This window comes from Excalfactoria chinensis, chromosome 10 (assembly GCF_039878825.1).
Source record: "Excalfactoria chinensis isolate bCotChi1 chromosome 10, bCotChi1.hap2, whole genome shotgun sequence".
Taxonomy (NCBI): domain Eukaryota; kingdom Metazoa; phylum Chordata; class Aves; order Galliformes; family Phasianidae; genus Excalfactoria; species Excalfactoria chinensis.
Genome location: NC_092834.1, coordinates 10,914,830 through 10,926,712, shown reverse-complemented (window position 1 = coordinate 10,926,712; position 11,883 = coordinate 10,914,830). Strand labels below are relative to the sequence as shown.

At 41.0% G+C, this 11,883-nt stretch overlaps 1 protein-coding gene across 2 annotated transcripts; it reads right to left on the bottom strand.

Moving 5' to 3' along the window:
- Positions 1-263: 263 nt before the first annotated feature.
- On the bottom strand, positions 264-11,605 carry LEO1 (LEO1 homolog, Paf1/RNA polymerase II complex component). Of its 2 annotated transcripts, none has more exons than XM_072345968.1 (12): positions 11,489-11,605; positions 10,330-11,055; positions 9,961-10,068; positions 9,154-9,248; positions 8,354-8,499; positions 7,758-7,842; positions 7,323-7,417; positions 6,977-7,111; positions 6,318-6,453; positions 5,800-5,986; positions 5,434-5,531; positions 264-2,415 (listed from the first exon to the last, which is right to left on the bottom strand). In XM_072345968.1, exons 1-12 carry the CDS (start codon positions 11,544-11,546, stop codon positions 2,311-2,313), a joined length of 1,974 nt encoding a protein of 657 aa, XP_072202069.1. In that variant the 5' UTR covers positions 11,547-11,605; the 3' UTR covers positions 264-2,310. The 2 variants fall into 2 exon arrangements, with proteins under 2 accessions (XP_072202069.1, XP_072202070.1); XM_072345969.1 differs by having other exon boundaries at positions 2,145-2,411.
- Positions 11,606-11,883: the final 278 nt, after the last annotated feature.

Sequence of the window (11,883 nt, the reverse complement as noted above, 5' to 3'; positions counted from 1 at the left end):
TCCGTATTTCTGATTTGGGTAAGAAAAAACAATTCCAAGTAATTCTCACAGACTTGGAAGCTGGGAAAAGGGAGAGCTAAAAAAAAGTGCCTATGAGTGAAACAAAGCTGTACATCACACTCACAATCAACAAATGTGGATAAGACAAAGTGTGTCCAAGAGACTTTAATTAAAAGGTGATTGTTAAACCAATTTAGGCTGAGAAAACACCTTCTAAAATTCCATGTTTTAATAAGACTTTAAAAGAGAAACTTACGAAAGAAGACAGTAAAAAAAAAACACTGCTTTTAATCTTTTAAATCCACAAAAGCCTCATTTTTGGAAGCTAAAGTAGCCCACTTACTAAGTAAAGGCTTAGTCAGCATCAGACCTGTAAGAGTGATTAAATCCTTTGGAATACAGTAAAAATAACCAATGCTTTAATTAAACTGACATTAAGCAAACGCATCAGCAGTGAAAGGTGGTGCATTTCCATACTCTTTGCATTGCTGCTTAGGAGGCACCTGGGAGACTTTGACATGAAAGTTTAGCATCCATATAGCATAAGAAACAACTCCCTTTTTCTACAGCTGGCTTCTTCCTGAGCAGGTTACAACAGAAAAGCAGGTAACCACATGTGAGGAGCCAGACTCCCAGCAGAGGTCTAACCTAAGAGGATTACAGGGTCAAAATTCGAGCAGATGGAGAAAGGTTTTATCTGCACGGGGAAGAGAGGCAGGATCTCTTAGTAACAATGACAACAACAACAGAACAGTTTCTCAGCACTCAGACTTCAGAGTAGACATTTTTCACTTTGTTTTCATATTTGTGAGTGTCTACACTGCAGTCAGCTGCTGAGCAGAATATATTAAGGCGTGCAGAGCTCTGTGCCTCTGCAGTTAGAGTGCTTCCCACACCTTCCAGGCAGGAAAAATGGAGGTAAGAGTACTTCAGTAAACTGTTTGCCTAATTACACATTTCAAAGGCAAGACAGCCAGGATAAAAGCTGTAACTCAACAGTTTTTATAGAAAAGCATAATTCATTTGGGCAGAAGAGAGATGAGTAACATTTATTCTTACATAACTCTTAGCTACTTTATCTTACGAAACATAAATCCACACAGCAAACTTTCCATAGCACCACTCAATGCATTTAAAGAGGTATTAAGCTACGCTTTCTGCTTTCTTCCTGCTATCTCTATGAAGTCGCAAGCTTTCTAGGACTATTTGAAAAGCCGGTTAAAAAAACAACATAGATAACGTGGAAATGCTATCTCACCAGCAAGGGAAACTACATGTGGGAAACATAATCTTAAAGAGTGGAAAAGATAGACATTTCTTGTAGCCTCTTCTCATCTTGCAAAGCTATTTGCATAATCAAATAAAGTGTTTAAAAATAGCATGAAGGCAGCAATGATCTGTCCACAATATTCTCCTCTGCTGTCTTTTCAGCCAAGTAGGAACAAGAGGAAAATGCATCATAAGGCCTGTATAAGATTACAAAATGGTATTACTAGGATATGTATTCAGTGCGGCTCACTGCAGTTGTTATAGAAGCCTTTCATGAACTTGCAGAAATTCATTAGTTTTGTATAAACAAGTGCTTCTATTCTGACAGTTACGTTGCTAATGTGACTGCTCTTATTGATGCTTACATTCAGCTGAGACCTGGATTTTCGTTCAATTTATGAAAAAAATAAACATCTCACATGGTTGGTTTACTGTTCTAACTACAGAAACTTCACAGTTTACTCAGAGTAGATACGATAAGAAATACTTTCAGTCAAAAATATCAAAATATAACAGCATAGTCATGTACCATCCACAACCAGCAGTAAATAAGGAAAGTGCAGGAAAAAACAGGATGGTACTGTGCTACTCACGTGTTATTCCAAATCTTCTGTACAAATGGTAACCTTCATCTCCATAACTTGGCTGGGAAAACTTATTATTTCAGTATTCTACATGAAGATTATGATTTCTCCTAATAAACTCAGTAAGACCACTGATTTATTCAGTTTCATTCAGTTGTACAACCAGTTTGTACTACAGTTTTCTAAACTGAAATGTGCTGTACAAGGTTTAAAATTGGAGCTGTGGTGATCCCCGATCCCCATTGCAGCAGCTGCTGCAGTAAGATAAGATGTAGAAATATGAGAAAGTAAAAAGAAAGAAACCGACTTTTATTCACACCAGAAACACAAATTTCAATGGAATTTGCCTTTATCAAAATAACCCCAATATGGCTACTTACATCTTTGCTGTAAGAGAACTGTACAGTTTATATATAAATATGTATATAAAAGAAGCAACCTTAGTGCTCCCTCAGTGTTAATCATCATCATCTTCCTCTTCATCACTGATGACATACTTCTTATGCTTCTTACTTGCTTTGTCATCATCCTCTGCTTTTCTCTTTCCAGAAGGCTCCCCTTCCTTGAGGCAACAAAGAAGAATAAAAAAAATATTCAAGCTAAAATAAAAAACAGCCTCAGAACAGACAACAAGGATTTTTTTGAAGGAAGAGTAAAATTATTTGTTCTAGTCTTTCCACCTCATGCCTCGGTAGTGCTGCACTTCAATGGTCAGCACTGGTTCCAGCCTCAATCCCCAAAGCCAAGAGGGTCCACAATACAGCTGCACCTCCATTTACCTCAGTGGGAATGCATCAATATCTGCTTCAAAATAAACTACTGTGCAAGAGTAATTTATCTCCCAATCTGGGTTTATGGTGTATGTAATATCACTATCAGCAGTTAAGAATTAAGGAGATAAGCATAACACTTCCCTCAGATTCCTAACACTGGGGTTCGAAATACACTCTTCAAAAAGGATGTGCTATTTATACAGTGACAACAGCCTACAAAGGCCTGTGAGCATGGGTAATTCCTAGAATTCATAGGGAAATTTTCAACACAGAGAAGCTTTCTCTTCAGACAGTCTGGAGAGCTCCCTTCAGTTTTCAGACTGCTGATGCTTGCAAACCTTAAACTAGAGCTACTGAGAAAAAAGCAACACAAAAATCCCATGAATCGGCAGGTGTTTTTGCCTACCGCATTCTGGCATTAGGGAAAAAGACTGATAAGGAACCACTAGTACTGAGAAACAATCCCACAGCTTACAGTCCTAGAAATACAGCGTAGGAGGCTTCAAAGGGCTGGTCATGGGAACTCTAATCAGTGCGACTTCAGTTACTCAGAGGAATTCACAAAGAACCTGACATGAGCCGATCACTTGAGATAACTTACAGCCTGTTTTGTTGGTTCTTTTGCTATTAAAGCACCTCACACCATTTAATTCAAATGCTAAAATACAGACTCTAATGCATGACGCAAACTAAAATCTGGTGTTTTCCTACAGATCATAGAATCATAGAATGGCCTGGGTTGAAAAGGACCTTAAGGATCATTTAGTTTCGCCGCAATACTGTGGGCAGGGCTGCCAACTGCCAGACCAGATAAAATAGGATACTTGCAAATGTCTTTTATTAAATCTTCAAACTTGAAGAAAAATGTCTAACTTGGTGACACAGGTCTTGGCTTTGCTGTAAAATCAACCCAAATAGCAAAAACAGGTGAGAGGTTCACAATGCAGGGTGAAAATACTAAAATTATGGAAAAAATGCTTGTGAAAAAAATAACAGGCAAAAACCCAATTAACAGATTCTGATTAACCAAGTAGCCTACAACAAAAGCCCAAATTGCTTCAGGTCAATTTATCAATATGTAGAATTCAACTTCTTTTTTTTCCAGTCACACTATTTCTAGATAATCTCCTGTTTGTAACAATACTGCAATGACTTTTTGCAGGCTGGATGACCAATTCCTAGCAATTAAATACAGAGCCAACAGTTTGATTGTTAATCTAAACACATTTACACCAGTTCTGTTTCAATCAGCCTGCTAGGCACCACCAGTGTTCTGAAGACACTTGTTCACACTACAAGTCATTAATTGCTAATGCAAAACTCATCAATTTTGACACAAAGGATGAGTGGCAACTCAATTACAGCTTAAAAAGAAGAGTAACTTTGAAAATACCCTCAGGCATAAGTAACCTTATCTCCTCTTCCATTAGTTAGTTTTATTTATTAATTGGATTTTAAGAAGCAGTGAGAGACAACGTCGCCTTTCTGATTACTTATCACTCAAAACATTTTATTCTATATTAATGTTGAATTAGAATGGTGAGAATCTGAATCAGGAAGGAAATTTAAGCATGGAAAACAAATTAGTATAGGGTGGGAATCTCAATCACAGCTACTTCCTCAGAATGTTTGTTCTCTTATAATTTAGCAGGGCTATTGTTAATGACTCACCTTCCTATGTCCAGAATATCCTCATTAATTAGAGTAACGGTAACTTGCCACATAGTGATAAAAGGTATTAATAACAGCCTGACATTTTCAGCATTGCTAACCAACTGTTAGCAGGAAAAGATCTGTGCTGTGCTGTTGACTGACAGTAGACAAAAGCAGTGCTTCATATATACAGATACTGTACTTTCACTGAGCATGTAGGAAGTAAGTTGTGTACTACTGGCTGGGTTTCATTAACTAGAGCTGCAGCACCCCTTTGTGGTTCTGACAGGAATACTGCCTTTACAGCGTGCAACTGTAAAATGGAGGCTACCATCCTCAAGCAGCAGAGAAACACAGTTAACAAGGCCTTCCTTCTGAGAGACTAGAATTGCAAAATCCCAACTTTGCTACATTACAAACTAACAGCCAGCAGTGTCTTTTCCATAAGATAAAAAATAAATCTGCCAGCACCAACAGAGCTCTCAAAATCACAATTTGGTCCAGCATTCTAGATGTAACTAAAGGAAAGTGACTGAAAAATCTAAGACAAGAGCTGAGATAATTTAAACTGTTAAAATAATCTCTTAAGGGAAACAGTGATGTAAAACCAAAGTTGAACAAAGCATTGAAAAGTATTCCATAAATTAACACCGACCTACCCAAACTTCGGTTTTTAAACTTCTGTACGTTATTCTATACGTAAAAGTTTAATTGAAATAAAATATAATTTACAGTAAAACAGGACTGGAAGACGAATCAAACTGGCACGCCAGCACAAAAACACCTCTTGTAACCTACAAGGTAGCAGGCAGTAAGAATCTAATTAAGCTTAGGAGACAACACTGCAGTAGGGTTCTGGTACTGAGCCTTCTTCCTGCCTGCATGATTTTGCTAAAGTCACTTTACATTGCACAGCACCCGCTCTTCTGTGCAATCAGCACTGACAATAAGGATCTCCTTCAGGTATCACTGAAATGTGTGAACTAATGCAGTAAATAAGAAATCGGCATGATTAATTAATCAGCCTGCCAACACAAATTTTATGCTAATCACAGCAAAACTGAAACTACAAAAACGTCAGCTTTACAAACTGTATTAAGTACATGTTTCCAACTGAAAACGAGTAGCTTTTTAAGAACAAAGGCATTTTTTACCTCATCACTAGTAAGTTTCTTTGCCTTGAGTAGCCTTTGTGTTTTATCTTCATCTGAGCCTTCATCACTGTCTGAAGAATAGATTCTAGCACGTTCCTCTACAGAGAAAAATGAGAAGATAAATATTTATCTGAAATTGGTGAGAAAAAGACAGTATGAAAAATACTCCTCATACATTTAGTCCCAGAAAAAAACAGACAGGATCTAATTTAAAGATTATTAAATGAAGTAAACTTGCATGAACTGAATTCACATCTCCTCATGTATCAAATTAAATGGCAAAACATAATCTTAGAAGGATTCTGTGAAATAAATCCAGCTGAATTGCAAAGGCCCTACTTCAGTACTGGTAAGGTTTACTATTACCTCTGATGCCACCTTTGTATCTGTTTTTGATAGCTGCTAGACTGATTGCATCATCTCCCTCATCCTCTTCTTCATAGCGATCGGGCTCTAAATAATTTGCACTTAGCCCACGCTGATGCTGCTTCTCCCTCATTCTTCGCTGCTGAGATTCTCTGCGAATGGAAGCTCTTAATCTCTCCTCTTCTTTCTGTCCAAAGAAAGCAGCAAAATATAAAGCATGAGTCAAACATTATAAAAATCTCGGTAGTCTACTGCAGCTTTTGAAATCCTCTTACAGCAGTGAGAAGAGTGTTTGTAATTGATTTTTTTTTGGTGATCTGAAAGATTAAGCAATTTTAAACAAGAAAGCTGCGCATACAAGCAGCACACATTGCTAACAATTACTGCTTGTTACTCCAAAATGCACCGTTTTCCAGAAATGCATCAAAAGTTCAGAAATGTTCAGCTGCATCTCAGATGTTTTTCTTTATTTTAGAAATGATTAAATCAGCAGATAAGACAGTTCCATGTCAGGATACCTTGATCATTTCTGTGCGCTGAGACTCTGGATCACGACCTGCCATTGGCAAAATACGAATTTTCTGGGTCTTTGAACATCTATCTGCCAGAGACAGAGTCATCTTCCTGTGGGTGGCACTGTCTGTAGAGTGTGGCCTGTTGGAAAATCGCTTTGGGTTAAATACGTATAAAAAGAATCTATCTGTTTTCAAGTGACGATCACAGGGCAGGCACACTTCAGATTTGAAAGATTAATTTGCGCCAGAGTAAAAGCATTACTACTACTGTGCACAATAATAACTACTTGAGACATCACTTTCTCTCTCAGCACCATGCCTGCAGTCCATCACCAGCCATAAAGTCATCCTCACGTTTCACTTCAATATTCCTGACAGCCACCACTCTGATTCAGATGAAGACTTGCTCTTAACAATACAAACTAAAATACATTAAAAAAGTAAATGAATACATGTTGCCTTGATAATACAGTGAATAACACATCAGCCTTTCAAACTGGGACATCCAGCTTAGGAAAAAAATATCTCAAACCCTCCAAAAATAGCACATACTTAATAAACAGTTGAGCTCTGAATGCTTACTAATCACTATCTCTATGTAGTAGATACAGTACTTAATAGCAAAAGAAGTAGCACCACTTGATACAGAAGATCATGTTTACCTGAAGGTTAACTTTGTCTTGAAAACAGCCTGTCCTTGCAGACCTGTCCCTTGTCTGATAAACAGATGGTTGTGATCTCCCTGCAGCGGTGCCTTGTATACATCAAAGACCTCATTTCCCAAGTGGAGAGACATGCTTAAAAGAGATTAATGTACCCGTTACTTGATAAAGTCACTACAGTCTATTTTTTGCCTCATTTATAAACAACAAAAGCTTCTGCATTTCCCATATACAGCCAATACCTATGTTTCACTGCAAACAAAGCAGAGCAGAACATTTTCAACTACAGCATTCCACTATGAAAACAGGAGCTGTATTCCCCCAACAGCAAAAAGCTCAAACCCACCTTCCATCTGACCACTTGACTATTCGGGCATTGCTTTCTCTAATCTCATTCCCTTCCTCATCTCGCCGCATCCGCCACCGTATTGTGTTTTCTACCTGTCAGAACAGCAACTTTTTGTTAAGCTCACAGTGGAATACTGTAAAATACACGCTACGCTGGTCAAGAATTACAGCTAGAAGGGCTATACGATTTGTTGTATAACACAAAGAGATGAAGGTGAAAGGGACGGCTCTTAGAGGGGAAGGATAGTTGTTAATAGGTTTTTTCAATTTCTTCTTTTTTTAGCATTACTAAAACTCAGCAATATTCCAGCAGGGAACTCACCCACACCTTCGTAACTTAAATCCTAACTCAAAACACCATTACAAAATACCTGAAATAGACTCTGATAACATGTGGACAGGTGAGCATAGAGAAGGAAAATTCATGTTATACCTTTAGTTTTAACCTTGTTCTCCCTTCTTCATCAAGCATCTCCTCATCTTCAAACTCATCCTCGTAATACTGGGGATCAAATGGTCTGTAATAAATAATGCAAGACAGTATTCATTCTTCCACAAGTTAATTCAGACGATTCTTGTGCAAAATAACAGGTGCTTGTAAGGTTTAAATGATACACTGCACACAACAGGAGGCACTGTGCCTGCGAGACAGCCATTTCTGCAGCAATGTAATTTACTGCATTGATTCTGCACTGCAGGAGGCCAACCCAAGCATCTCCACCACCATCAATTACAGCCACTTTAACATTCACACCCTCTCAATGGCTCCAGCTAGAAAAAGCAAGCCTGCTTCAGAACAAAATGCTTCCTCAATATCAGGATGAAAAGGTCAGGGTTAAGTCTGGAATTAAATGCAGGTAATTTTATAAAAAGGCACGCTCACCAGCCTACATCCTTGACCTTAGTGTGCACCCTAATGTTAACCATTTAAAATACAGCCAGTATAACTGTACTGCTAAAACAAAAGCAAAATATTGAAACAATAAAAAACCCAACAACTTATTAACTGTATATTTAATGTAGAATTACCTGGGCTCCACACTGAGGAAGTTGGGCAGCTTCACAAAATACAAATCGTTACCCAAGTCTGTGTTTACTTTTGGTATTTCTACCTCTATTCTTGTCTCTGGAATAGGCTCTTCCTCCTGCTGTTCTTGGCTCAGCCCATTCTCATCCTAAAGGCAAAGAAGCACAATAGGAGCAAAAGTGAAACATATCAGTCTGACTCCTGGTGCTGGAATAAGCGCTTCCGTTTTGACTGAGAAAAATTCCACTGGCATGTAAAGAGAGATCAGGAAGCTTCTCATAAATGCACTCAAACCTTTTCAGTAAAACCGATCCATTTTATATGACACTGAAAGCCGTTTCAAATACCAGAGGGTACTCAAGAAAACAAAGATAGAAAGGAAGCAGCAAGAGAGCTGATGCAGTTTTCAGCAAGGAATGAGAAAATAGACATGGGATAAAAAAAAAAACAAAACAACACACAACATTCTTGAATATCTTCAAGGCTCGAAATGACAATATTTGTCAAACAGCCCTATGTAGGGTACCAAGAAGACCTATCAATTTGTATTTCACTTGATAGCAATCAAACCTGTAATTTTTTCCATATAGAAGAGGAGCAGGGCTGGGGAAAGGCATATCAATATATCTAAGGTTGCTGTGCATAAAACTTCAATCATTCTTTTGGCTAGGGCAAAATTACCTGTAGGTTCTTTCTTAATGCTGTTAACACTTTTTCCAATAAAGTACTATCAAACCCCGTTGCCACTGCAGATCTCCAAGTGGAACAGCGGGTTCATTACTTCACAAGTCAGTCTACTCACAATGGGCTGTCCTGGAGTTGGTGGCTTGTCTTCCCCATCGCTCCCTGAAGAAATGTCATCAGCTCCTCCAAACAGGTCCATGACGTCTGCGTGCTCTGGAGGAGAAAAGTTCCTGTTTTAAAATACACATACATGCAAACGTACACACCCCTTCATGCAAACACAGAAAAAATAAGCCTTCACTTTTATTACCACTTAAAATCACCTACAAAGTTTAAGGATCTCTAATTGTTACGAAGCACACATTATTCTCGTATCCCAGGAAATAAGAAAAAAAGCTTCCCCTTGTTTTGAAGCCAGAGGGTCAGTGCTTTTCTGAAAAGGCTCCATTATGGAAATTCCAGGTGAAAAATGGCAACAGACAAATCAAGAATTAAAGTTCATCCTTTACACAAGTGAACAGTTTAAGCACACATGACAAGCAACCTCACTGCACGCTTTGGAAGTTTTACTTCTCATTAAAAGCAACATCTTCTCTCGGCCAGCAAAATATCACAACCAGTACAGGGTTTCTCAGGCTCCTGTGATAAGATGCACCTTGAGCCCTGACAACGGGGTGTGAACTAACACTCACAAAAGTAAAGCTCTGTCCCTTGTGGAGAGATGACAAAGCTAAAGAGAAATCACCAGGAGAAATACAGCACGCGCTGCCTCACAGAGCATCTTTTCTGTGCCACTCTGCCATGCCCATGGCACAGCAGTTACATCACAATGAGAATGCTATCGACTGTATCAAGTACCATAGCAGATGAATGATGGATTAAAAGACAAATGAGCCAAAAGCCAACAAACCAATCCCACCTTTACCTTTCTGGCCTTCTGTATCACTATCCACCTCTGAATCTGATGCAATTGGTTTCTTCCGCTTCATTCGCAAAACTTCATCTTCGCTATCGCTGCCTCTTGCAGACTCTCCTAAGAAGCATAATTATTCTCAGCAGATTAAGAATTCTGTTTCATGTGTTTCAAAATTCCTTTTATTAATCACATTGTTTCAGACTAGGAGCAATTTAAACACACTGTGTAAAAAAAAAAACAAACAATTAAAAAGATGTCCACATTTGAAGGTTGTGTGATTAACATTTAAGTCTGAATTTTTCAAGCCAATGTAAATGAAACAACAGAGAACAAAGCAGGCTGCAAGAAGCAAACCATTACAACTGCACTGGATCCTACCAGATTTATGCTCCTGCTCCTCCTCATCGGAGTGCTGGGCCCTTTCGTCATCGTCAGAGTTCTGCATCTTCTCCTCATCGGAGTGCTGGGCTCTTTCATCATCATCTGAGTTTTGCACCTTCTCCTCGTCTGACACCTGCGGCCTCTCCTCGTCGTCAGAGTTCTGCATCTTCTCCTCGTCAGAGTTCTGGAGCCTCTCCTCATCGTCAGACATCTGCGGCCTCTCATCTTCATCAGAGTTCTGTGCTTTCTCCTCATCGTCCGAGTTCTGCTGTCTCTCCTCATCATCAGAGTTCTGCTGTCGCTCCTCATCGTCCGACTGATCGCTTTTGTCCTCCTTGCCCCACTTCTCATCCTCCGAATGGGCCTTTTCTGAACCATCTCCCTCTGAATGGTGACTGCCCTCATCAGACCCATGGCCCCGCTCATCCTCCTCATCGTCATGAGCAGCTTCTGAAGCGCTGTGCTGGTCCACATCCGACTGATCGTTGTCTTCGTGCTCAGAGTGTCCCGAAGCTTCAGAGCGATTGTACGACCTCTCGGAGTGGTTGTCACTGCCCGTGTGATGGGAGGCTCCTTCGTCCTCACTGTCATCTCCAAACAGCTCCTTGTTGCTGGGCTTTGCTGCCTCCCGCTCGTCATCCTGCTCGCTGTCGCTGCCTGAGGCGTTGCTGCCAGAGCCCACGTTCTCCTGGTCAGAGTCAGAGTCTGAGCCGGAATCACTATCTGCAAAACAAACATCGCCTCTCAAAGTTAAGCCATCCCTATGGGGGTCAAACAGGGACACAGGCATGCATTACCCAAAAGCAGAACTACACGAGGCACAGAAGTTACCTACAACAATAAAACGACGCAAAGAACGACCGCAGGTAGCACCCGATACACCCAGGTAACAGCCATTATCTAAGATTCTGAAGCCGTAGAAGGAATACGCCGTTACACAAAGCAAAGAACTGAGGCAGCTTCCGTAGCCAGGCACTACATCGCTGTCCCTTACGATGCCAGTAACCACTTCTCACCTATGAAAAGCAAGGCGCCGGCAGGCGGCACACCCCCACCCCACCCCCGGGCGGTAACCCGACCGAAGCCCCGCGTTCCGCCCTGCTCTGCCGGAGCGCCTCGTGCAGGATGTCCGGTACACAGCAGCCACCGGCCGCACCTTTCTGCTCGGCCTCCGAGTCGGCGTCGCTGCCGAACAGCTCCTCCATGTCGGCCATGGCGGCTCCACGCGCCGGCGCCGCGCAGTGACGCGATACGGAGCGCCGGGAGGAGGAGAGGCAGGAAGGGCTCCTGTGAGAAGGGAGCGCCCGCAGCTCCCACCGCCCCCTTCCGCCCCCAGAGCTCCGCCCTGAGCTGAAGCGCGGTGTGAGGCGCTGCGTGTGCGCAGTGAGTGCCGTGCCGCCATCTTCTGAGCCGGGAGCTCCGTGCTGAGGGGGAGCTACGCCTCCACAACACCGCCCCCCCTCACCCCAAAGTAGCGCACTTTGTTTGCACGCAACACTTGTACGAAATACTTGTGTGCCTTAATATCTCTTTCAGGAAGATCTGCTCCAT